General features: G+C 34.6%; 2 protein-coding genes across 2 annotated transcripts; one reads left to right on the forward strand and one right to left on the reverse strand.

Moving 5' to 3' along the window:
• The first annotated feature begins 20,060 nt into the window (after positions 1-20,060).
• On the forward strand, positions 20,061-22,740 carry LOC11435064 (GDSL esterase/lipase At2g04570). Its single transcript, XM_003616788.3, has 3 exons — positions 20,061-20,618; positions 21,686-22,175; positions 22,274-22,740. The coding sequence occupies exons 1-3, from the start codon at positions 20,238-20,240 to the stop codon at positions 22,468-22,470; spliced, it is 1,068 nt and encodes a 355-aa protein (XP_003616836.1). The 5' UTR covers positions 20,061-20,237; the 3' UTR covers positions 22,471-22,740.
• A 154-nt stretch (positions 22,741-22,894) lies between these two features.
• LOC11429701 (transcription termination factor MTEF18, mitochondrial) lies at positions 22,895-27,316 on the reverse strand. The gene is made up of 2 exons (XM_003616790.4): positions 25,387-27,316; positions 22,895-23,110 (listed from the first exon to the last, which is right to left on the reverse strand). Exon 1 carries the CDS (start codon positions 27,228-27,230, stop codon positions 25,452-25,454), a length of 1,779 nt encoding a protein of 592 aa, XP_003616838.3. The 5' UTR covers positions 27,231-27,316; the 3' UTR covers positions 22,895-23,110; positions 25,387-25,451.
• Positions 27,317-27,387: the final 71 nt, after the last annotated feature.

The following is a 27,387-nucleotide window of genomic DNA, read 5'->3' on the forward strand; positions in this document are numbered from 1 at the left end:
TTATAGCATATGAGATGTTTGATTTATTTTCAAAATATCAAATTTTCATAATTTTTTCTAATAGATTATTCAAGATATTTAAGATGAAAATTGTGCATTGATATATATGACAGAGTTAACTGTATCACTTAATATAGACGGAGGTACCAAATTAGGAGTGCTTAATACACTCAATATGGCTAAACAAATGCAACTCCATACTTTGATAATGGCCATGTAATAGCATTTCATCAAAACTACAATTCCATGTGATGGAGTAATTATTGCTACATTTTTCATGCATTATGGACTTGAGTTATGATGGAGCTGCAATTGACGGTAATAAACTATAGCATATATACTTGTAGTTACAGTTCCACTTTTTGTGGGTGCTGAATAGGTAGTACTAGTTTTTTTTGTGGAGACCAATCATTGATTGTTCAAAATTTGTTAATTTCAGCTTTTTATACTTTAAATAACTAGACTAGATATATTATTAATTAGATGTGTAGTGTATGCATGACATCAAAATCTATTTCCGTGGTTATCCGTCTAAACCCATTTTAATTTGATGGATTTTATCTATTTTGAACGAGTTTAGATATGAGTTTGAGTTTTTCCTGATTAAAACACGGGTACGGATGGATAACAAGGATATAGATACCCAGTTTAAACCCATACCTAAATCCGTCCGCAATGTTGAAAATTACTTGATTACTCTTTTTATATAAATAAAAACTCAAATCCTAAACCATTTCATTCATGTAGTCAAGATGTCAATGGGTGTCTCCACTCACTCGAGTTCTCTATTCTCCTTCCACATTTCATACCCTCTGTTTCTCTCTTTTTGCATTAAAAATATATATATATATTCACTGCGTGTACGGGGATGGGGTGGGGATACCCGAACCTGTTTAGGACGGAGATGAGATTCAATTTCTCATCCCCGTTGGGTATGGGTAGGGTAACATGTAAGTATATGAGAATCAGTGACGGGGATTGGAAGGGTAAAACTCGCCACCATCCTCCCCCATTATCAAATATCCTCTTTTCAACATTTTCTCTTAATAAATGAAATCAACGTAGGTCCAACCACTTTAAGTAAGATCCATTTTCAAAATGTTGAACTCACATTGATTTCATCAAATAACATAGTGATGTAACTCTTCATTAGATATATTATTTGGTCATAATCTACTTTACACCATAAATTACCTAAAATGCACCGCAACGACAATTAATTACCGTTAAAGATACATTTTAAATTGATTACACCGATTTAAAAAGTGTTGAGTGGTAACTATCATCCGTTTAAAGCAAACAATAGTTAATGGCCGTTTAGTAAACAATAATAACTGTTTGTGAGTATTGATAGGTGCCTCAAGAGCAGTCTTCTTGTTGGTAGCAAGATTGCGGTTAAAATAGAAATAGCCCAAGCTATAAACACAGACAAGGGTGGATATAACCCAAGCCCAATAAGAAAAAAGGAAAATCTTCAAAGCATAATCAAACTCAACGTAAGTTTGCTTTTGACACGTAAATCTATGAATTCTGCTCATTACTTAAATGGTTCCGCTTATTTCTAAAATAAAAGTTCAAAATATCCCTACACATGTTAACTTGCACTAGTGTTAAATTTGCATGAGTTAACTCACGTTAGTTTTAGCTTGCATTTTGTCATGTTGTTTCAATATCATACAAAAGTTGTGGCATTTTAATTTTTGTCAGAAAACAATTGCTATGTTTTGGCACTTATCATCACATTTTTATAATTCCCCTTGGTAATAAACCCTTGGCAACACAATTGAACTGGTTTAATATATAAAGCCCTACAAACTTCTGGCATGGGTTCTTAGTATATATATATAACATGCGTCATGTGGCCCTATCTTGGATTAGCAATAAAATTAAGTGGGTGTTTGGTAACCCAGTAGCTCACCGCTACCTTAAGTTTAAGACCATTTTCACCGCAATTTCCTAAAGCTCCGATTACTAGCTTTTATCCAACGTAAGGTAGCACTGCAACTTTTTGAAATATCCAAACACACACTAACAAGAAAATAGAGCATTAAATCGATTGTGCTCTACACTATCTATGATGCTTCACTTTCAAATTAATTAACAAAAGCTTCCACCATTTTGCATAAAAAAAAAAAATATAAAAAAAAAGTCGATGGCTAAGAAACCAATATGTGGGAGGCCATGAATGTTGGAACCTACTTAATATATTATCCACTGGCATGTAGGGGAATAGTAAAATGTGAAAAGATATGGACCAGCAATCAACAAAAATTAAAGTGCCAATTGAAACAAAAATCAAGCCATGAAAACTAAGGTGAGTTAATTCACGTTGGGATTTCAATGTCATTTTTGCATAATTATAACTAGCGTGAGTTAATTCACGCAGCGTAAGTTAACTCACACAGGGGTAATATGGACATTTACTTTGGGAATGAACGGAATCATTTAAATAATGAGCAGAATTCTAAATCTATCTCTAAAATGAAGTATAAAATCTCACTAGCGGTTGCCTTCTTGACCCCTCACAAATGTTCAAATCATTCAAAAAATAATTTTTTGTGTTTTGAAAGACTCGTGAATGTTGTTTTGCTGGATTAAGAGCAAATAGGGGATCGAAAAGCAACAAACGAATCTAACTAAGAAAACCTAACCTCGATAGAGCAATGATATTTGAACAACCATTTTGTACAACCTATTTGACAACCTTCATTTTTTCTCTTTTTATTGGTCAAAAACAATGGAGAGAGAAAAAGGAAAAGAGAGTAAAAATAAAATATGAGTATAAGAGAGAAAGTTGTCTAAAAATTATCACAAAGTGGTTGTACAAATATCATTTCTCAACCCCGATATCTACTTGACTACTTAAAATATCCATCTCCTCGTATAAATTTTTTGTCTCCATATTTATAGGTCCCTTTCTAGTTATAAGATGTTTTATAGATACTTTTTCACAAAAACGCACCTAATTAAAAAATAAAAAATAAAAAAAAAACTAATCAACTACTTTTTCCAAAATTGAAGGATAATTTTGGAAATAAATGATTATTATTGACAAATTAAAAGGTTCTTGCACACATGAATGTTGGTATTGATAGCATGTGCCTTTGAGCATCTCCCATGGTAAAATTTTAAGGAACTCACTACATTGCCAACTCAATTTTATGATACTCATGAAGGTGAAAAACACAAGAAGGGGGGGTTGAATTGTGTTTTCTTTTTCTCTTAAAAAATACTTCTTCTGATAAAACTTCAGAAGCAGTTTGATTGCTTCTGATGAAATGATCAGAGTCAGATTGCAGCGGAAAAGAACAGAGCAGAGAAAAGAAAGACAAAGACACAAGCAGTTATCCTGGTTCCTTCCACAACACGGAAGTAGTCCAGTCCCCCTTGCACTTCCAAGGAGATTTCACTATAATCACAAAGATTACAACTGCTCAATACTTTCTAAGTATGAGACTTCACAAAAATGCTCAAGCACACACGCAAGAGTCTTCCAATGCTCAAGCACTAAGCAAGAGACTTCTAATGCTCAAGCACGCAGGCAAGAGACTTCTAATCAAACAAAAAATACAGAGAATTGAGTTTGAATTGAACACTTGATATACAATCAGTGGTGTTCACAATACAATACAGAAAAGACTCTAGACTTTGAATTTCTAGGTTGTATCAAATCAGTGCAGAAATTCAGTGTGCTTTGTAGAATCAAATTGACAGAGTTTTGGCGCTTTTGAACTTATGTATCTCTATCTACAATCTTCAAGTCTTCACTCCTTTATATAGAGGCGTGAAAGAGACGTTGAGATAATCAGCACGTCTAAAGAGTCGTTTGAAATCCTTTGATTATCCACCAGTGATCCTTTGCCTGATTTGGGTGTAGTCCTTTGAAGAATAAGCTTCAAATTCATTCCCATCTTGAGTGAACAAATTCTGCAGGCATGGCTGTTGTTTTGTCTTGTAGCGTAGACAGAAAACAGAGTAGTGGAGGTAGTGGTTGTACACTTGTACTTTGTCAACTCTATTAATGAGAGACAAGTGGTCAGTGCTATCCATATATCCGTTGATACATCCCTTTCAATTCTTCGTTCTTCGTTGATAAGACTGAATTGAGAATCAGCTACTTTGAATCTTCAGTTTGATTAAAGGATCAAATGTAGCTTCTGGTGAAGATATTGCTTCTGATGAAAACTTTTGCTTCTGATGACTTTCTGCTTCTGATGACGTCATCTCTTCAGGAGCAGTTTTCTTCAGATGCTCAGAATTTCTTTTTCTTTCCATTGTTCTTCCAAGACCTATTGAAATAACTTGAGTAGCCTTTGGTCCTGTACACTTGAACAATTATTAGTAATAACCAATTGACAATTTTTAATACCTTGTTATCATCAAAACTTAATAAGGTTCATTGTGAAACACATTTTGTTCCAACAATCTCCCCCTTTTTGATGATGACAAACAATAGTATTTAAAATGTTCAATTGATGTTGATCTAATTAATAAGTTGACTACTGGGGCAGAGGTTTGTAAGCTCCCCCTGAGTCTAATAGATCTTTAAGGTGAGGTTTGTAAGCTCCCCCTAAGTTCTATTCTTATTAATTAAATTTCAATAAAATACTTATAAAATCAAATCAGAAGTATTTAAAAGAAATTTAGAAGTGGTTATAGTAGGGCTCAGTGCCTTAAAAAATACTATACATTTACTCCCCCTTTTGTCATCAACAAAAAGAATAGAAACAAAAGAAAGAGTATCAGAGCAAGCAGCATTAAAAACAGTAAATATCATCAGAGTTAAAGCTTGTAAAACATATTGAAGGTGAAAAAGCACAAGATCCAGAAACAATGATAATATATATAAAGAAAGATTAAGATACAAAGACACAGCTACTAAGAACAAAAGTAAAAAACAAGCTAGAGTTGGGTGTGCAACTAAGGTTGGGCTTGCTTATACAACTGTTCTAAGAGATACTTGATCTGATCATCCTTCTTCTGAAGTAGCTCATCCTTTTCCCTCATTCTTCTTTTATATCCAGCCTGAATTCTAGCAGCCCTAGTGATGTACTCTTCTTCTGGATAGAAAGGAGTGATGTCCAGCAGAGGCACAAAATTCAGCTCTTTCTCCTTAGCTGCTTCATGCATATCATCCAAAAGCTTCTTCAGCATAGCAGAGTGAGATGACACACATTTAGTTCTAAGCTGATCCAGCAGCTCATCAAAGCTCTTCTGTAGATCCATCCACTGATCATAATAGTGAATAGGAGGTACAGGAACTGTTCTGCGAAGAATCAGTGTCTGAATCTCATCACTAAGTCTGATCAGTTGTTCCTCTATATACTCAGACTCCAGGATATGGTCAGGGATGAGTGAAGGTTCAGTTTGAGTTGTATTTGATGTGGAAGGTTGGTCAGAGGTTAAGTCTATTATAGTGGGTGAATCTGGTTGTTGTTGTTGTTCTGTTGTTTGGTCAGAAGGTATATGTTGGTCAGAAGTTGTTTGGTCAGGAGCAACTTGTTCAGAAGCAGTTTGCTCCTGAACAGTTTGCTCAGGGATGGTTTGGGTTTCTGTTTGGGTTTCCAAGACAGTCTTTTCAGAAACTGTCTTAGAGGCCTTAGTGGGTGTTGGTTGCATTTCACCACCTAGATGTTTTTCTAAGTTGTGAAGGGTTGAGGATTCTTGGTGTTGGGGGGTTTCTGAAGTAGTTGCATCTGAAGCTACTTCAGAGGCTTTTTGTGGAGATTGATTATTTGGTGAGTTTGTTTGGGTAGGTTCAGGTTGTTGTATACTAACAGGTTCTGGAGTATCTGGATATAGTGGATGAGTAGTAGGCAAATTGAATTTCTCACAAAGTTTTATCCTATTTTTTGAAAATTCTATTTGAGTACTCTCATAGTCAAGTGTTCCAAATTCTGTTAGTTTGGTAGGTTTGGTTTTTAGAAGCTTGTCTATATGTTGGCTAAGGGGTTGGTCATCTGATTCTGTGGATGATGAAGAGGGTGAAGAGGGTAGAGATAGAGACTGAGTATTAGTTGGAGCTTTAGATGGATTACCTGAGGACTGAGCTTCTGGATGAATTGCTTCTGGAGCTTTTGAAACTGGTTCTGATGAAGTTGTTCCTGAAGCTTGCTTATTCTTCAAGGCTTGAGAAAGCAGAGTTGCTCCATACTGAACAGTTTCTAACTCAGACGCTAAAGCAGCAATGTCAGGAGTAGGCACATACCCTGCAGCCTTGAGACGCTCATCCCTATCTTTCTCAAACAGTTCCTTCAACCTTTTCTTCTCTGCTATCTTGGATGCAGAAACCTCCCTAGCATACTGCCTCATTTCTTCAGTCATTTCGAAACTGGGCATGACTATGGGCTCAGAAGTTGCAGTCCTTTTTGCCTTCTTGGGGCTTGAGTCTTCATCCCAGTTCTCTTCCAGTTCTTTCAACATTTATTCCCTTCTTCCTTCAGCTGTCTTCAGATTTCTTGTTAAATTAGACCTCTTCCTTTTGATGGTCTGAAGAGCAGCTTCTCTTTTATTTTTGGGACTTGAAGGCTTTTCAGAAGCAGCTTGATCAGAAGAAGCTTGTTCAGAACCAGTTTGTTCAGAAGCAGGCTGTTCTGCTGTTTCTTGAGTACTCCTAGTCCTTTTACTGATAAGAGGGACATCATCCAAATCCTCCACTTCCTCAAGAATGGTGGACATAGCAGATTTTTCCTTCTTGACTTTCTTATGCTTCTGAGCACCCACCTCAGTAGCATCTTCAGCAAGGTATTCTTCCTTGGTGATCTGCTTCTTTTTAGATTTTCTGCCTTTGGCCACAGGCAGATCACCACCATACATTTCTTCTGGGATATCTTTCAGGCTGATTTTCTTGTTGTAGCTCTTGTAGTAGTCCAAGATGTAGGCCCTCTGCACATCCAGGGGATCTTTCTTGCAGATGGGGATGTGATGAGTGACTAGATCAGATATGACATCAGATTCATGCATATCTGTATCTAGTTTCCTGCATGTTGAAATCAGCCTCATCTTGACTAGAGTTGCCCCATTGATTATTTTTCCTGTGACTGCTCTCAGCTTCTGATTATCATAAATACCCACGTCTTTCAGGGCACTTAGGAGTTCTCCTTCTTGAAAGATTATGGAGAGCAGCCTACCATAAGGAACGTACTTCCTGTTCTCCATCTGACTCTTCTTGAGTTCCTTGATCATGTATTTAAACATATACTTAGGAACGTTCATTGTTGTTTCCTGAGAGATGGTGTGATGCAGAAAGACTTTGTGACCAAGTGAAGGTTGATCACTTCCTCCACCTTTGGGAAAAATGTTTTCATTCTGGATCTTCAGCAGCATTTTCTTTTCCATGCTTAAGGTGCTGTAAGGCTTAGCATCCTTTGATCCGTAGATAGTGTTGTTTACTATTTCCTTCCAAGGGCTTGTTCTGGGGTTAGGAATCTCTTCTCCATCGTATGTCCCAGAAGCATCTCTCCTCATAGCTTGAGCAATCACTTGCTCATTGATTGTTACAGGAATCCCCATGACGTTTGATCTAATCTCAGTCCCAGTGAAGGCGAGTAGACCCATTTCTTCTCTGGTTTTTCCCTCCAAAGTAGGATCAACCAGAATCATCTGAGCTTCTTCCTGTTTAGCAGCAACTTTGTCAAACACTGAAGCTCTTACCCAGAATTGTCTGACAAGCACTTCATAAGTAGGACCGTTGAGAAGACTGAAGTAACTCATTAGCTTCTGCTTCTTGTAGAATCTTACCAAGTCGCACCCATGGTGAGTTAGAGAAGTGAAATCCACAGGATTTTCCGCTTGAATGATTAGCTCCCATTCCTCAATAGACATAGTTCTTCCTTTGATTTCATAAGCAGGAGTATCTATATCCATATTCGATGAAGAACCACCGGCAGAACTTGAAGATGCCATTGATTTGAAGTAGAATTAGGGTTCTAAGGTGTTTTGAGAGGTTGAGAGAATGTGCTTACTTACACAGAGGGTTGAGAAGAAAAAATAGAAAGTGTTTGTTGTGAAGTGAGAAGTGTGTGAATTGACTTAGTGTTTTTATTAAAACGTTTGTAATTCAGAAGGGACAAACAAACACAGCATTAATGACAAATTGGGGGCGCGTGAAAGTATGTTAAAAAGCGAATAAAAACATCATTGCCCTTTTTGTTATACTCCAATACAAATAGACCACGTCAGAGACTCTTCAGAAAACTACTTTTTGGGTAATGGGACAGCTGTTACATAAAGTAACTACCAACGTTCCCACTAACCAAGCTTTTCAGAAGCAAAGAATAACTCTTTTGAAGTTTTAGTGCTGACGTCATCTTCAGAAGCACATTTTCCTCAGAACCTCAGTTAAGAGCTTCTGATGAACCAAAATGCTCCTGAATAAACTTCAGAACCAAACTTCTTATTCAGAGGCAAGCAATTTTTCAATCAGACACAAAATGCATGTTCAAATTTTTCTTAATAAAATCAAATCTTTCAACAGACAAAGGTTTTGTAAATATATCAGCCCATTGATGTTCAGTATCAATGAATTGTATATCTAAAATTCCTTTTTGAACATAGTCTCTGATAAAATGGTGTTTGATTTCAATATGCTTGGCTCTTGAATGTAGAATTGGATTCTTTGACAAACAAATAGCAGCAGTATTATCACAATAAATGGGAATACTGTTAGCATTGATCTGATAGTCTTCCAACTGATGTTTCATCCAAAGTAGTTGTGTGCAACAACTTGCAGCTGAAATGTACTCTGCTTCTGCTGTAGACATAGCAATAGTTGCTTGTCTTTTGCTTGCCCAGGATATCAGATTCTCTCCCAGGAATTGACAATTTCCACTGGTTGATTTTCTTTCAATCCTATCACCAGCATAATCAGCATCACAGAATCCAATCAACTTATAATCTAGGGATTTCCTATACAGGAGTCCAAGATTAGTTGTTCCTTTCAGATACCTGAAGATTCTCTTAACTGCAGTTAAATGAGATTCTCTAGGATCTGATTGAAATCTTGCACACAAGCATACACTGAATAAAATATCAGGTCTAGATGCAGTGAGGTATAACAGAGAACCAATCATACCTCTGTATAGCTTCTGGTCTACTACTGTTCCAGTATCTTCTTTGCTTAAGGTGCAGGTTGGATGCATTGGAGTGTTCATCACTTTACAATCTTCTAGCTTGAACTTCTTCAGAAGCTCCTTTGTATATTTTGTTTGATGAACATATACTCCTTCTTTACTTTGGTTGATTTGAATTCCCAGAAAGAATTTCAATTCTCCCATCATACTCATTTCAAATTCATCCTGCATTAACTTAGAAAATTCTTTGCAAAGAGATGCATTAGTAGAACCAAATATTATATCATCAACATATATTTGCACAATCAAAATATCTTTCTTAAGAGTCCTTCTGAAGAGTGTTGTGTCAACTTGTCCTCTTTCAAAATCATTTTTAATTAAGAAATTACTTAGTCTATCATACCAAGCTCTGGGAGCTTGTTTCAAGCCATATAGTGATTTCTTAAGTTTATAAACATGGTCAGGATGCTTAAGATCCTCAAACCCAGGAGGTTGTTTAACATACACTTCTTCTTCAATGACACCATTAAGAAAGGCACTTTTGACATCCATTTGATATAATATTATGCCATGATTAATTGCGTAGGATAGAAGTAACCTGATTGCTTCCAATCTTGCAACTGGAGCAAATGTTTCAGTGTAATCAATGCCTTCTTGTTGATTGTAGCCTTGAGCAACAAGTCTGGCTTTGTTTCTGGTTACTTCTCGTTGTTCATTCAGCTTGTTTTTGAATACCCATTTTGTTCCAATAATGTTCTTCTGAAAAGGTTTGGGTACCAGATCCCACACATCATTCCTTTGGAATTGATTTAGCTCTTCTTGCATAGCTAATATCCATCCATCATCTGTGAGAGCTTCTTCAATAGTTTTAGGCTCAATTACTGAAAGCAGTCCTATTAATGACTCTTCTTGTCTAAAATGTGATCTTGTTCTTCTAGGACTATCTTTGCTTCCAATGATTAGCTCCTCAGGATGTGAAGATTTGTGCTTGAATTTAGGTTGAATAACCTGCTGAGTGTTATCTTGAAAGTCCTCAGAAGCAATTTCATTCTGTACTTTTGAGCTAGGTTCTGCTTCTGAATTAGACTCAGCTTCTGGAGTGATTTCAGTTTCTGGACTAGATTCAACTTCTGTATACTTTTCAGAATCAGAAGGTTGATCAGATTCTGATGCATCTTCAGAATCAGTTGTACCTGCATTACTTTCACTTTGCTCTGAAGTTTTACTTCCAGGCTCTCTATCATCAAATTTTACATGCATAGATTCTTCAACACATTGTGTTTCTGAATTATACACTCTGTATGCCTTTGACCTTTCAGAGTAACCTAAAAAGATTCCTCTTTGAGCCTTGGCATCAAATTTCTTCAGATAGTCTTTAGTGTTTAAGATGTAACAAGTACATCCAAACTGATGAAAGTAAGAGATATTGGGTCTTCTTCCTTTAAAGAGTTCATATGCTGTTTTCTCCAACATAGGTCTGATATAGATCCTATTTTGAATATAACATGAAGTATTGACTGCTTCTGCCCAAAAATGTTTAGCTAAGTTGTTTTCATGGATCATGGTTCTGGCCATTTCTTGTAAGGTTCTGTTCTTTCTTTCTACAACCCCATTTTGTTGTGGAGTTCTAGGAGAAGAAAACTCATGGAGAATCCCATGTTTTTCACAAAAAAGTTCAAATGGCTCATTTTCAAATTCTCCACCATGATCACTTCTGACTTTCAAAATTTTCAATTCTTTTTCAGATTGTATTTGAGTGCAGAAGCTGCTAAACACTTCACATGCATAGTCTTTACTTTTAATGAATTTTACCCAAGTCCATCTGCTGTAATCATCAACAATGACTAATCCATATTTACTTCCATATAAGGATGCAGTGTTAACTGGACCAAAAAGATCAATATGGAGTAATTCTAAGGGTCTGGAGGTTGATACGATGTCTTTAGATTTGAAAGAACTTTTCACAATTTTCCCTTTCTGACATGCACCACAAAGTGCATCTGAATGATAATCAATGTTAGGCAATCCTTTGACCAGTTGTAACTTGCTAATTTTAGAAATTAATCTCCAATTAGCATGTCCCAACCTTTTATGCCATACCCATTTTTTATCATTCATTGACAGAAGGCAAACTACCTTCTGATCAGCCAGATCAGAGAAATTTATTTTATAGACATTCTCAACTCTCTTTCCCTTGAATGTAATGGATTTGTCATCCTTGTTGACTAGTGTGCAGTTGGTCTTACTGAACGTTACATCATACCCATTGTCACAAAATTGACTTATGCTCAATAGGTTATGCTTCAGACCATCTACTAGCCACACATTATTAATTGAGATGGAGGAATTACCAATAGTACCTGTACCAATGATCTTTCCAGTTTGGTTGCCACCAAACTTCACTTCTCCTCCATCTTTCATTGTAAGGGTAAGGAACAAAGCTTTCTCTCCAGTCATGTGCCTTGAACATCCGCTGTCTAGGTACCATGACCTTTGTTTCTCTCTTGCGCTTAAGCACACCTGCATTTTTGGCCAATTCAGATTTAGGTACCCATATCTTCATGGGTCCTTTTGGGTTAGTTTTGGAGGTTTTACTTTTCCTCCCTTGTACCTTAGGGTGAATTCTGAGTGGCTTCTGATCATTCAATACTTTAGGTTTGACACCTTTTGGTATTGTTTTCTCAGAAGCAGTAGCTGCTTTGTTCTTCTGATCCTTTTGTTTTGGAATTTTAGATTCTGGTTTAATCAGATTCTGATGAACAGGTTCTGATCTTTTCAGAATTTTAATCTTTTGACTCTTAGGATCAGATTTTGTCATTACCTTGATCTTAAGATTCTCTGGCTTTGATGTGATCTTAGCCTGTGAACCTGAAGCTTCAGGTTTTGACTGAACAGCAGTTATAGCATTTGTACCTTCAGGCACAAAGGTGGATTTCAATCCATCCTTGATACAATCACAGTAGCTCTTGAGACTGTATTCTTTGGATTTCTCCTCAGAATATCCAATCCCTTTGCCTTTGTTCTTGTATGTGCTGTAGATCATAGAAGCAACTTTGCTTCTGTCTATTCCAGCCATAATAAAATCATCCAAGGCAATCTCATGTTTATTGCCTGAACCTTTATCACATTTTTCTTGTAGCTTCTGACAAAGACTCTTGAGTCTATCTTCATATGTTGTTGATATGAGGTTAAACCCTTTGAGTTCTTCTTCAGAAGCTTTCAGTTCCAATAGAGTTGACTTTTGTTGTTTCATCAAATCAACATATTTTTCTTTTAAATCTGTCAACTCATTGGTTCTGTGTTCAAACAGTGATAAAAGTTCTTTTAGAGAATCAACAAGTTCTTGTCTAGGGATTTTGGAATATACCTCATTTTCATCTTCTGAATCTGATTCAGCTTCTGATACTGCTTCTGATGATACTGTTGCCACTAACCCCACGGCTGCCTTAGCATTATCATCAGCTTCTTCTTTATCAGAACCAGATTCACTATCCAAATCTTCCCAGGTCGCCATCAAGCTCTTTTTGATTTGCTTTCTGAATTTACTGGAATTGAAGCTTGATTTCTTGGATTTGCCTTTAAACTTCTCCTTCTGAAGATCAGGGCAATCAGCAATGAAATGACCAGGCTTCTTACAATTGAAGCATCCCTTCTGATCTTCTTTCTTGGAGTTCTTGTAGCTACCTCTCTTGCTCAAAAATTTCTTCTGCTTCCTTGCCAGATACTCAAGCTTGTTGGACAGCATAGCCATTTTTACAGATTGATCTTCATCAAAATCTCCATCAGGTGATTCTTCTTCAGATTCACTGGCTTTGTAGGCTTTGGAAGATTTTGAGATCTTTCCTTTAGATGGTAAAGCAATGGATTTACTCTTCTTAGAGGTTTCATGCTCATTTAAACTCATTTCATGCACTTTGAGTGAGCTAACAAGATCTTCAACACTTAAAGTATTTAGATCCTTAGCTTCCTCAATAGCAGTTACTTTGGGTCTCCATCTTGAAGGTAAGCTTCTCAAAATCTTACTAACATGATCAGAAGCAACATAGCTTTTCTTCAGTATTTGCAATCCAGAAACTAAAGTTTGAAATCTTGAGTACATTTCTTCTATACTCTCATCATCCTTCATTCTGAAAAGTTCATACTGATGAACTAGCATCAAAGCTTTAGCCTCTTTTACTTTCTTGCTGCCTTCAAAGTTTGCACATAGAGAAGCAAACATAGCCTTCGCAGTAGATTTGTCACTCATTTTCATGTATTCGGTGCGAGGTATAGAAGCCACAATGATTCCTCTTATCTTGTGGTGTTTCTTATAAAGCTTCTTCTGAGCAGGAGTATGTATTCTTCTGTCTATAGCAGCTCCTTCTTCATCCAAATCCAGATCATCAACTCCATCTTCCAGTATATCCCATAGCTCTTCATCCAATCCCATGATAAAGCTGTACATATTAGTTTTCCACCATGAAAACTCTTCTGGATCTCCATTAAACTTTGGAGCTTTTCCAGAGTCTGTTTTCTTGTCAGCAGTATCATAGTCATGCTTGACACTTGTGTATTTTGTAGTAACTGATTCCTCATCTCCAGACATATTTTTCTAATAGATCTTGAACTGTAACACGGTTAAGTGCTGTGATAACAGAGCAAGCTCTGATACCAATTGAAGGTGAAAAACACAAGAAGGGGGGGTTGAATTGTGTTTTCTTTTTCTCTTAAAAAATACTTCTTCTGATAAAACTTCAGAAGCAGTTTGATTGCTTCTGATGAAATGATCAGAGTTAGATTGCAGCGGAAAAGAACAGAGCAGAGAAAAGAAAGACAAAGACACAAGCAGTTATCCTGGTTCCTTCCACAACACGGAAGTAGTCCAGTCCCCCTTGCACTTCCAAGGAGATTTCACTATAATCACAAAGATTACAACTGCTCAATACTTTCTAAGTATGAGACTTCACAAAAATGCTCAAGCACACACGCAAGAGTCTTCCAATGCTCAAGCACTAAGCAAGAGACTTCTAATGCTCAAGCACGCAGGCAAGAGACTTCTAATCAAACAAAAAATACAGAGAATTGAGTTTGAATTGAACACTTGATATACAATCAGTGGTGTTCACAATACAATACAGAAAAGACTCTAGACTTTGAATTTCTAGGTTGTATCAAATCAGTGCAGAAATTCAGTGTGCTTTGTAGAATCAAATTGACAGAGTTTTGGCGCTTTTGAACTTATGTATCTCTATCTACAATCTTCAAGTCTTCACTCCTTTATATAGAGGCGTGAAAGAGACGTTGAGATAATCAGCACGTCTAAAGAGTCGTTTGAAATCCTTTGATTATCCACCAGTGATCCTTTGCCTGATTTGGGTGTAGTCCTTTGAAGAATAAGCTTCAAATTCATTCCCATCTTGAGTGTACAAATTCTGCAGGCATGGCTGTTGTTTTGTCTTGTAGCGTAGACAGAAAACAGAGTAGTGGAGGTAGTGGTTGTACACTTGTACTTTGTCAACTCTATTAATGAGAGACAAGTGGTCAGTGCTATCCATATATCCGTTGATACATCCCTTTCAATTCTTCGTTCTTCGTTGATAAGACTGAATTGAGAATCAGCTACTTTGAATCTTCAGTTTGATTAAAGGATCAAATGTAGCTTCTGGTGAAGATATTGCTTCTGATGAAAACTTTTGCTTCTGATGACTTTCTGCTTCTGATGACGTCATCTCTTCAGGAGCAGTTTTCTTCAGATGCTCAGAATTTCTTTTTCTTTCCATTGTTCTTCCAAGACCTATTGAAATAACTTGAGTAGCCTTTGGTCCTGTACACTTGAACAATTATTAGTAATAACCAATTGACAATTTTTAATACCTTGTTATCATCAAAACTTAATAAGGTTCATTGTGAAACACATTTTGTTCCAACAACTCATACTTTTTTTTACTTCAATGAAAATTTTCATTCCTAAGTTGTTTAACTCACAAATATCATATATTTCTTCCTTAAAAAATCATATATTTCTCTCCCATCTATACACTTTCAAATGCATAAAAGTAAGAGTCATGCTAACATGCGCCCTATGAGCTCATATTAATCATTTCATAAATAGTAAATATTTATTACAAAACATTAATTTTCAACCTTTTAAAGAATAAATTTGCAGAATTTCCATTTTAGGTTTTCTAACATATGCTCCTAAACATTCTCTAAAAGTAATATTATAGTCGTATGGAACTCATTTAGTCAAAAGAGAAAGAAAAAAAATCACATCAAACTCACTATTAAGGTATCTTAGATATGCAACTTTGACTAAATCTATGAAAACCAAGATGTGCCACTCCAAAGCAATATTTTATTATTAGAAGTCTCTATGTTACTTTCATTAGAGAATGAAAGGAATAAAAAGAGAAGTTTTGTGTTATGCTTAAACTTCTAAGATACTTTACACGCCACTTCCAAAACGATATTTTAATAGTCAATTTATTTATTTATCTTTAGGGCATTTAATAGCATTTGCCAAATACCAGCCAAATTATAGGAGGGACTCCGATTCATATAAGAAAAATTCAAACCTCACTTTTGAATTAGAAGAAATTAGAATTAGATTCTTCTCCTTAGAAATTAGGAAAACAATACATCAAGTGTAAAGATTTGTTTGATCGATCGCGTATATTAAAAATAATATTTACAGCTAGTATTTACAAAATTCGACTATTTAGAAGTCCTACGCTAACTCATTTTGAAACGTTTTCGACCTACTAACTCACTTTATATATATGATCATAGCTATAAGTTTAGATTGATAGTTAGGGTAAAAAAATATATTAAGGAATAAAGTGATTTTTTATTCCAAAAACTAAACATAGTAAATAGTAGAATTTTTATTCGAAAAACCAAAAATTGCTTGGTCACATAAGCTATTGACTTCTGTATCAGCTTCTTCTTTTTTACGTAACTTCTATATCAGTTGATGGACCATGTTCTCGAATCCATATTTATATTTTTAAGAAATAGACCTTCATGCACGTTCTTAACTTGATCAACTTTTAAAATTCACATATATACCGAAACAACTAGGTTATGGTCTTATGGACCAAAAAGGCATGTTATACTTTAATAGCTACCTAAGAGTTCATATAGGCTTGGAGGCAGATACATAGATTCAGTTCAGCATTAAATGAGTATGCCTCAGCCGATTATAATTTATCTACAAATACTTCTATTTATTTTACTAATACGCAATTAGGATCTTTGACGCTAAATAGACGCTACAAAATATTCACACAATTTATATTCTTAAATTCGGTATAAGATTAATCTTCGAGTCAACAACATCATACCATCAAATATTTTTATGAGAAGTTTTAACAACACTCTCTTTTTAACCGTTTCTCTAATACTCACCCTCTCATTGGATAAAATCAATGTGAATCTCATACTTTAGAAATTGATCTCACATAGAGTAGTAGAGTCCATATTGATTTCATCTAATTATAGAATAAGTATTAAAGAAAATGTTAAGAAAAAGAGTGTTGTTAGCATTCTTCGTACTTCTATTTTATGTGGGTACGTAACAATTCTATATTAAGAGTATGGTTCTTTTAATATCTATAACACCTACTAAAATTTGTACAAATTAAACCATGCATGAGAGTTGAGACCGAGTAATAAATACTCGTGGAGAGAAGTTAGAAAATGAAGAAAAAATGATATGGTTGTGTAATGTTTCACACGAACTTGTTAGGTCCTTGTGTGACAATAATTTATTGGGCAACAGTAGTAGACATAAATCACATCACCTCCATTTCGGTTGAGAAAACATTCATTCAATTCAATACAATTATTTAATGGTTTCATTGGTTTAGACCATAAGCTAAGGATATTGTCCCTTCTTTGGGCGGTTGCAACTGCATGACTGCCTAATTAATATACATCGTGCCACCTCTCTTTCACCCAGTTCATCCTATCCTTTCTGGTAGTTAGTTAGTTGGTGTGGAAAAATCCACTCACTCTCTCCTGATTAAATACTCCCCGGTCTTATTTATAAGAGAAAGTTAGGTCAACAAAAATTGATGTATCTGATTAAAAATTCAGTCTAGATACATTTTTTGTTGATCAAATATTCTCTTATAAATATGATCGGATGGAGTATAAGTTAAAATAACTAAGTTCAAACTTAATTAAGTTGTTTTTTTTTTAACAGCTAGTTAAGTTGTTTATATTTTAGACTCATAGACATAATTTCTTTTTTTCTTATAATTAAATTTGTTGGGTCTAGTGAAAGATTTTAGACTCCCACAACATGCTGAATCAAAATTCGAATCTTAAAGGAAGATATTATTCACATTTAATATCTAACACGCTTCGAATATACGATTACTTCCGCTACTTGAAAACCCACAAAGAATTGAGAGAAAGTATAAGTAATATTATAATTAAAAGAAGGTGACACCTAGGCTTAACTAATTTTGTAAGTGGAGTAAAAATTAATTTGTGAGTATTAGGTTTGTTATCACAATTCTTTTAAAGTGATCTAGAAAAACCTTAGAATAAACTTGATTATAAAAAACTTTTATTTAGATGATGAAAGGTTTTTATATGCTAAGTTGAAAGCGCAATTTTTCATTTTACAGGATTTTGAGTACATTGAGGTGTTTAGTATTCAAATCTCAACCCTTACATATAACATTACATCTCACTGTCAAATGAATTTGCTCACACGAGGACCGCTATTAATTTTGTTGAGAATATAAAGTAGTTTTATAATGTAATAGGAATATTATTTTTCAGCAAGCATCAATAGATATTTAAGCTAGCATATGAAAAACTCAGCCTATATTTCATGACATATCTGCACCTAAAACTAGGCTTAACACCACTCTTAATTACAGTATGACTCGGTTTATGTTAGGTTTGCTTCCATTTTCAGAACGATCATCTAACCGCACGTCCAAATTACACAACATTAATTAATTAGTTAACCTTTTTTTTCTTTCAAATTTCTTAGTTTCCAACCTCTCAATGTGGGTAAACTACATTAATTTTTTATTTAGCACTCAAAATCTCAATACACTCTAAGTAGTATACTAGATATTTGTAGATGATATATCCATCCAGCTCCTAATTAATTAATTAATGTAGTACGAATTTGGTTTGAATGTGAATCTAGAACTAGAAGCTTGACTTTGTCCATTCATGCAATAGAAGTAAGTAGGTGGCTACTCACGAATTTATTCATGGTTTTTCACGGTGAGTCATCTTCAACTTTACACGTAAGGAGTGCAAAGAAAAGTACATATTTCATGTATAATATATGCACAACAAATTATTCAGTTATTATTTAAACATTCTATTCTACCAAAAAAATAAATAATAAACATTCTTCTTTTCTCTTGATGATAAACATTCTTTTTTGCGTATGGATATTATTTAAACATATATACTTAATGTTGTAGTTATTATAAATATATATAGGACCACGATAAATGATAAATACAGTGAATGTCTTGTATTAATTCCTCTTCTAAATTGGAGAAAATTTTGTATATTACGATTAATTAACTATTCCATGTTGCTTTGGGCCATGACTCACTACTAGAAAAAGCAAAATTTGGGAGAAAAATTTATGACGGAAAACATAAAATTCCTCACAAATTCCTTGGTCGTAAAATTTAGTGACAGAATTAGAGAGGAATTTTATGTTTTCCCTCACTAATTTTTGTTTTTTTAGTAGTGACTCTAGGTCTTAATTTGGATTATTAGTACCAATTGAATTATATATGATTTGGATTGTTCACAGGTTCAATATCCAATCGAATTTTATAAAAGGGTTTGTCTAACATGTGCAATATTGCACATGTTAAGGTAACTAAAAGTAGCAAATTTTTATTGAAACCAACAATTATTTAACAAAAAGTTATATATTTAATACAAAATGTTCAAGTTCCAATGCAAAGTTACTATTTTAAATTTCTTAACATGTGCAAATTTGCACATGATAGAAAAACCCTTTATAAAAATACATATCAAGCTATATAGAATAAAAGTCAGATCATATTTTAATTACAAGATGATATATTTATCATTATACTAAAACTTTTTCTTTCAAAAACAAACTTTTCATGCATGCTATACAAACTTTCAGTGTTATTATTATATATATAATAATGTTTCAAGCAGTAAAACTTTCTTGTGCTTGGTTGTGATTTATTGATGCATTACCTTTTGCTTTTGAAAAAAAAAATTATACATGGATGTACTACAATATATATTTTTTAACATTAAATATCTAGTTTTGTAATGTTAATAATTAAATTTACAATTGTTTTGAACTCGGTCAAAATCCATCTGGTTTGGACTCGGGTCCGATTTAGAACCTGGGAGCAGGCGACATCATACAATAGACACATCCAACATTTTATTGGATAATCGCCTGGGCAAAAAGATCATGACCATCCGGTCTTGATCCAATGCAAGAGGACCACTTAGATGGCCTAGAGTTTTACTTTTGCACATTAGGGTTTGAGAGTATATATAAAGACAAAAATGGTACATGTGGATACCTGACCGAACTCATCCTAACTTTAACAAGGAAAACTCGAATTATGTGAGATTGCATTTAAATTAACTCCGATTTCAAAAGGTTAATTATACAGGGCGATTAATATTGACGTTTATATCTGTCTATCCTACGTGCATCCTAATTACACTTTCATGTCTCTTAAATTAGAAACTCTTAAACAAACCCTTAAATTGAATTCACATGTTTATTTGTATTGTTTAGGTAAGTCTTAAACAAGTTGTTTCATCTATATTTTGAATTAGAGCATAACTAAATTGGTTTAAAATTGGTGTTAATTACATGATGAAATTCAAATAGGCAACCGAATTGCACATTAAGTTAAGGGGGTGCTATAATTCAAATCAACTAATGTCACCTTTGGCCAAGAGAAAACTTCCATTCCCACCGCAAAACGGTTTGTTGAATTCCTGTCCCATGAATAATAGTTGTGCTAGTATTGTCTATACAATTTATGGTTCCCAACAACTTATTCACCCGAATTTCAAAAGATCAAACTTCCATAAATAAGTAGTATACTCCTAACCAATATTTATTTCTTCACAAGTCCACCTCTTTAACACACACTCCATACTCACGTACGTATACTCAAAAATTAACACAACATGGAATTTCAATCAAAGCTACTTGCATTATGCTCCTTGCACATTTTGTGCCTCCTATTGTTTCATTTGAACAAGGTAAGTGCAAAGGTTCCGGCAATAATCGTGTTCGGAGACTCTTCCGTTGATGCCGGGAATAACAACTTCATTCCGACGGTTGCACGGAGCAATTTTCAGCCGTATGGACGTGACTTTCAAGGCGGAAAAGCGACCGGAAGATTCTCAAATGGGAGAATACCAACCGATTTCATAGCAGAATCTTTTGGTATAAAAGAATCTGTGCCTGCTTACTTGGATCCCAAGTATAATATTTCAGATTTTGCAACTGGGGTCAGTTTTGCTTCTGCTGCTACTGGTTATGATAATGCAACTTCAGATGTACTTGTAAGTCCATCTTCTCTTAATACTCAAACTAGTGAAATATGAGAGTTCAAGTGCATACAATACATTTCTAGTTTCAGGAACTTTTTTTGGTTGGAAATACTAAACTTTTTTTGGTTGGAAATACCAAGACATTTTATCTTTAATCAAATCTCAAACTTTTTTTGGACTTTATTTTATAACAGAACTTCCCAGACAATCTCAAGTATCACTTTATTAAAGACTATTTTTAGTTATATTTTCCACAAATATGGAAATGTAAAAAATAGACATAAAAGTACATTCTTGTCAAAACAAAAAATGAAGAAGACATAAAAGTACATTTCATCCATCACACCAATGTCTTTAAATATTTATGAGAACTTATTTGGGATTCAACTATGTTCCTACTATATCAAAAAGCTTAGATCTTACTATACGTTCTTAATTTTCATTTTACTAGCCAGTCCATTTCCTTTTAATTTGTATAAGAAATATATGCATAGCTAATTCAAAATAAATAAGTGGCTTGAAATAAAATTTTCATCCCTAAAAATATATAGTGAATTTTGATTTCAGTCTCTTAAAAATAAAACGGGATGTTTTCACCCTCACAAAACATTCCATTTCATTTCTTGTCCCTAATCGCTACTTTATGCTCATATTAGGTTATGACTCTTGTATCTTCAAAATGTTTCTAAGTTATGTTCAGCTATTATGTTTAACCCCTGTATGCACATATTTTGTTCAAGAAATGTCAAGGACATGTCTAAATTATGTCCTATAGTGACCAAAAACAAAACGGAAAACAAATTTTCCGAGGGTGAAAACATCTCAGTTTTTTAGGGACTAAAATCCAAATTTACTATATTTTTAGAGACCAAGAACTTATTTAACTCTAAATAAATTTATAAAATAAATATTATGTCATTTTAAAAGTATGTGTGTGGTTCCTTTGTTTCTTCTCTGTTTCTCTGTCTTTCATAAGAAAACTGAAATGATTTCCTTGTTTCATTAAAATAAATAAATAGCTTATGATATATACTGATTTAACATATATAATAATGCAAAATATATGATTTTTGATGCAGTCTGTGATACCATTATGGAAGCAATTAGAGTACTACAAGGACTACCAAAAGAATCTAAGTTCATATCTTGGTGAAGCCAAAGCAAAAGAGACCATATCCGAATCAGTACACCTTATGAGTATGGGAACAAACGATTTCCTAGAGAATTACTATACCATGCCAGGAAGGGCATCACAATACACACCTCAACAGTACCAAACTTTTCTTGCTGGAATAGCTGAGAATTTCATAAGGAATCTATATGCTCTTGGTGCTAGGAAGATTTCTCTAGGAGGGTTACCTCCAATGGGATGCTTGCCATTGGAGAGAACTACAAATTTTATGGGCCAGAATGGTTGTGTTGCCAACTTTAATAACATAGCACTTGAGTTCAATGATAAGCTCAAGAATATTACCACTAAGCTCAATCAGGAGCTCCCTGATATGAAATTGGTGTTTTCAAATCCCTATTACATTATGTTGCACATCATAAAAAAACCTGACCTCTATGGTATGTTATAGCAGCAGATAATATAATTCAATATTTTTCTATATAAATTACCATTATGAAGCACATTATAAATTTAAATATTTTTCTTTTGTTCACAGGGTTTGAATCAGCCTCAGTGGCATGTTGTGCTACTGGAATGTTTGAGATGGGTTATGCATGCAGCAGGGGCAGCATGTTCAGTTGCACAGATGCTTCAAAGTTTGTCTTTTGGGACTCTTTCCATCCCACAGAGAAAACAAATAACATTGTTGCAAAGTATGTGGTGGAGCATGTGTTAGCTCAATTTTTAGAATAAATAGTACTACTACTTGTGGAATTTTATATATTGTGATCTCACCACTTTTGCACATTCACCATAAAGGCTTTCTATCTGTGGTTGCATGTCGATGTGTGTGTATAGATATATTTATATATGTCAGAATGTTAATACAGCACTTTTATCATAAAGTATGCTGATATTTAGAATATAAGTCATTTTGTTTGGACTAATATATAAGTTTTCCTTTGTGTATTCGTCTTCAAATATTTGTTCTATTATATGAGCAGCATGTTGTGTTCACGTTTATAGAGATTTAGGCCATGTTTTGGAGGGTGAAAATATTACTATAACATTTTCTACATCCGTATATAATCGTTTTTTTGAACTGGTAACAAGAATTGATTACCAAAAGAGGAGGCACAAGATGTGCTAACCAAAAATCTAGATACAATGTCTGAGATAATACAAAATGCCACATAACAACAAAAGCACAATAGAGAAACCATTCCAAATGCCAAAGTTAGCAAACAGATAAAAAAAAGATATGTACCACTTCATAACTTTAAGCCAATCTAAATCTATTGAAAGGAACTCTAGCAATCAACTAAACCTGCATGAATCACCACAGCCTAGAACACCCAGCAGAACCACAGAACTATGCTTCAAACAAGCATACCTGACAAACACAGCAGAAATGCATTAACAGACAAACCGCAAAAACTGCCGATAAAATGATACCAACCCGAGCCATTTTGAGACCAGCCTGCACAAATACTATTCCCTAACCACACATCTGCTCTTAATTGAAAAAATCTGATGAAAAGGCCACTACAACAAACAAACGCCCTGCATCTGGCAGAAGCAAAAACCAGCCTCACAGAAAGTTGCCAACAAATTTGACTCTCCATCTTCCCCTTTGATCCTTACAGGCCAACATAGACATTCCAAAACGCCCCAAGCACTCCCCCACCCGACACTAACATACCCCCTACAAAATGCACAAAACCCAGCACTAGTACATGAACTGCACTTCTTTCAACAATCCTTCCCTATGTACTGCAACAAAACTTGCTCCTACTCACCCTCTCTGAACCTCCCAGCCTCTAACAAACCCTCTGCTTCAGCCCACCTATGAAATTGCAACGAACGAACGTTGCACTCCTGCTTCGGACTCGAAAAAAAGTCAACACTGCAATTTTTCTGCACAGATGATCCAATGGCATATCTGCACCTGCAATGACAAGCAACCAGCTACACTCCTGCCTCGTGTACGAATGGATTGAACATGATCAATCCGCAAACAAAAACTGTGACACTCAATTGACCCATACTAACTTTCCTCCAGAACCACCAAGGACTCAACTAGCAAACACTTCCCAATTATACACCCCTTTCCTGCAAATCCCACAACCATTACCTCTCCTTCCTTCCGCGAACTCCTGATTACGCTTCCTTGAGTTCCCCCACGAGGCCTAAGCATATATAATCTAAATTTTGATGTCTAACCCGGAAAAGTTTTTTTTGTTTTTTGTTTCTCCCTTAAGTTGAAGTTATTTGTGTTAAATCAAATACCTATCATATTGTCAAACTCCTGGGAGAAAAATATGTAAATGAAAATCAACTCAAAGTAACTCACTCTTTGGGTGCGTTTGGCCCAACTTTTTTGAGACATAAAAGCTACTTTAAACTTAAAGTTAAAAATATGAGCTTTAGAAATTAAGTTTAAGTTGTTTGGTAAATTTTTCTTTTTATTTCAAAATCTATTTTATGTTAAAGTGTTTGATAATATTTTTAAACAAAATGAATTGATTTTAAGAAAGTTCATATTTCATAATAAATTATGATAAATAAATAAATATTTTTAAAATGAAACAAACATTTATTTTAGGGGAAAATGAATCAAAAATTATAAAAATATTATATATAAAGAGGTGAATAAGATTTATAAAAATTCTTTGTCAAAAAAAAAGATTTATAAAAATTCATACATTATGGACCTATGAATTTACAAAGAGCACATCATAAATAATATACCATTCCTTTAAAAAAAATAGTATACGCATTGTCAATAAAAAGTATCAGGATGCCAATTTGTGAATAGTAATTTGTATAACTAATTTGTTGATACCATTAATAAAAGATAACCATTTTTTAACTAAACAAATTATAGCAATTAAAAAAAAATGGTAAAAACAAACAAAAAACAATAAACAGCAATTGTAGACCACATGCATGCCGTAAGAAATCAAATAAAATGAAACATAAAATGTGCTCAATGGGATTCGAAGGGGAAATCTAGAAAAAAGTTGCCGAGAATTCTTAGAATTAGGTTTCAACAACTTTAACAAAAGTTATTTATTTGTGTATTTTACACACAAAAAATAAGCAACTTTTTATACTAAGTGCTTCTCAAGAAATATGTTTGGCCCAACTTCTCCTTTTATAATGTAGAAAAGTCAAAAATAAGTCGGGCCAAACACTACCTTTGACTAAAACTATGCAATATTAAATGGGTCATGTTAACCAGTACCCCGGGGGCACTAGTTAAGGAACCTAAAAAAAGAAAGTTTTAAAATGAAAGTGACACTTTTTATGTTTTTGAAGAGTTGACAACACAAGTTCCAATGCAATACTTACTGCATTTGACTCAATAGCTCAGATTACCCATATTAAATTGATCCTCCTAGCTCAGATTTACATACGACAGTTCAAACAGCCACTCAATAGATGAAGGATAACAATGGATTGACTATTACTATTGATTATTGGAAGCATTTCAATAAGACAACATTTCTAGTTATTATCCTGAGTTTGAAAGATGAAAAACTAAGACAGCATGTACCAAGGGGTAAGCAATGGAATTTGGAACAGATAATAATAGAGAGACAATATCAACAACAGAAATTAAACATGCATCAAAGACAGCTTATTTCTTTGAAAGGCATTTCTTACCTTTAAAAAGTAAGTACAGGGTTTAGCAAGGCGTGTATGTATATACATCTCAACAAAATTTCGTATCATGTAAGGAGCTGATAATTCTTATCTTTGTTTGATAAAGTTTTTATACGTTGCCAGATTGTTGGACCTTCAGGATGCATATTCACAAAGACTTGTACAAACCGTTTTTCATCATATGAAACTATGGTACTCAAGGATAACGCATGACTTACTGCATTCCTTTCCTTCAACCACTCATACATTGAAACTCTTGCACTCATTCTGTCCACGTCCTGTAAAAAGTATGTTGGGTATCTCACAAGACATTCTATCGGGTAACCTAAAGTGTTTTTTAAGAAATCAATCTTCTTTTGAATTACATTTCTCTTCAGGACTAGAATCTTAGGAACTCGCTTTACCATTCTAATCGCAGTGCTACAATCCAAACCAGCTTCTACCAGGCAATCCAATCTCTCCTGTAACTGATCACCTCTCCCTGGAAACAATTTTACTGCTTCTTCCATCTCCTCAGAGTTTTCAATATACCCAAGTTTCAGCAAGAAGGCCGTTTTCTCCAATTTACTAAGCGGGACACAATAGGATTGCCCTCCACTCCTTTTATGTTTCTGTTTACAAGCCAAACTAATAAGCTCCAATGGATCATCGTTTATGATTCTGCATAAATCAGCTTTTGGAACTCCTAACTCCATACAAACCGCTCTATAACCTTTTATCGAATGTTTGCTCAAGATATGCATGTAGTTAGACAAAACATGTGCAATATCATCTTGTTCCATTCGAATATTATACAGAAAAGAAATAACGCTCATCAAATTTTCCACACGCTTACTCGACAACATATCAGAATGCTCTATGAAACAAGAACAGACAACATTCACGTCAACACCCGACTTAATAAACCGACCTAAAAACAAGTACAGCTTCCTCCCTAAACCTTCCAACAACAAATTCGGATCCACCTTGAACAAATCATACATATGTTTCTCAGAATAACCCACTTGATGAAAAAACTCTAAAGTCTCAATCATTCTTTTCCAGCTATAAGTGTTTGAACTAGACATACAATTCACAAACCATTTACTCTCAATCCCAATTCTTTTCAACCAATCAAGAACAACAACAAACTCAGAATCAACATCACCAACCAAAAGCAAAGGACAACAAACAAAAAGCTTGATAAGAGATGATTTACTCAAACCCAAATCTTCATAAGCTTGAAATTTCTTTTCCAAAACTCCATTTCCATACCCAAAAATTTCTCTTGCTTCTGTATAAATCTTCGCCATTCGATTCCTCGGAACCCCATGATAACACAATACATGAAAATTATCAACTAAAACACTATCATCACAAAGAAAATAGCAACCTTTAGGTAGAAATTTTTCCAATTTCGTGTGATTAATTCCTAAACTCTCTAAAAAAGGTTCAAATTCGTTAATGGGGTGATACATAAGATACCTACTGAGAGCACGAAAAACGTCGCCATCGTCAGGGATGTTGATTTTGGAGATGAGGAAATCGATGAAATGTGGAGAGTTTTTGGAGATGAATTCAGCGTCAGAGAAAGTGTAGTTTTGTGTGTAGTGAAGGTATTCAAATAGAGCGCGTTGTGCTTGGATTTTCGTGGCGCGTTTGATGTAAATTGGTGGAGAAAGAGCGGGAATTTGTGTGGATTTTGAACAGTTCAAGATGGAATTTTTGAAAGAAATGGAAGAAGATGGGTTTTGGCGCAAGAAATTGGGGTTTTGGTGAGAGAAATTGGAGTTTTGGGGTGTGGAATTGGGGTTGTAGAGAAAAAAGAGGTTGAGATTATGCAGAGAAAGTGAAAGAGTTCCCATTGGGAACAAACGTTGGAAGAAGAAGACGATCTTGTTTTCCTGGGTTTTAGGGTTTTGGTGTGAAAAGAGAAAATGGGGGTCTGTAATAGAGTTCATTTATTTCCTAGATCGACTACCCGTACATATATAATTAAACATAGTTTGCTAGACATATTAG

Source organism: Medicago truncatula, chromosome 5 (genome assembly GCF_003473485.1).
Source record: "Medicago truncatula cultivar Jemalong A17 chromosome 5, MtrunA17r5.0-ANR, whole genome shotgun sequence".
Lineage (NCBI taxonomy): Eukaryota > Viridiplantae > Streptophyta > Magnoliopsida > Fabales > Fabaceae > Medicago > Medicago truncatula.

Bases quoted from the DNA above. Each gene is read 5' to 3' on its own strand.
- LOC11435064 (XM_003616788.3), top strand. From the start codon at position 20,238: ATGGAATTTCAATCAAAGCTACTTGCATTATGCTCCTTGCACATTTTG. The intron at 20,619-21,685 runs GTAAGTCCATCT...TTTTTGATGCAG, and splicing joins ATGCAACTTCAGATGTACTT to TCTGTGATACCATTATGGAA. The intron at 22,176-22,273 runs GTATGTTATAGC...TTTTGTTCACAG, and splicing joins AAAAAAACCTGACCTCTATG to GGTTTGAATCAGCCTCAGTG.
- LOC11429701 (XM_003616790.4), bottom strand. From the start codon at position 27,230: ATGGGAACTCTTTCACTTTCTCTGCATAATCTCAACCTCTTTTTTCTC.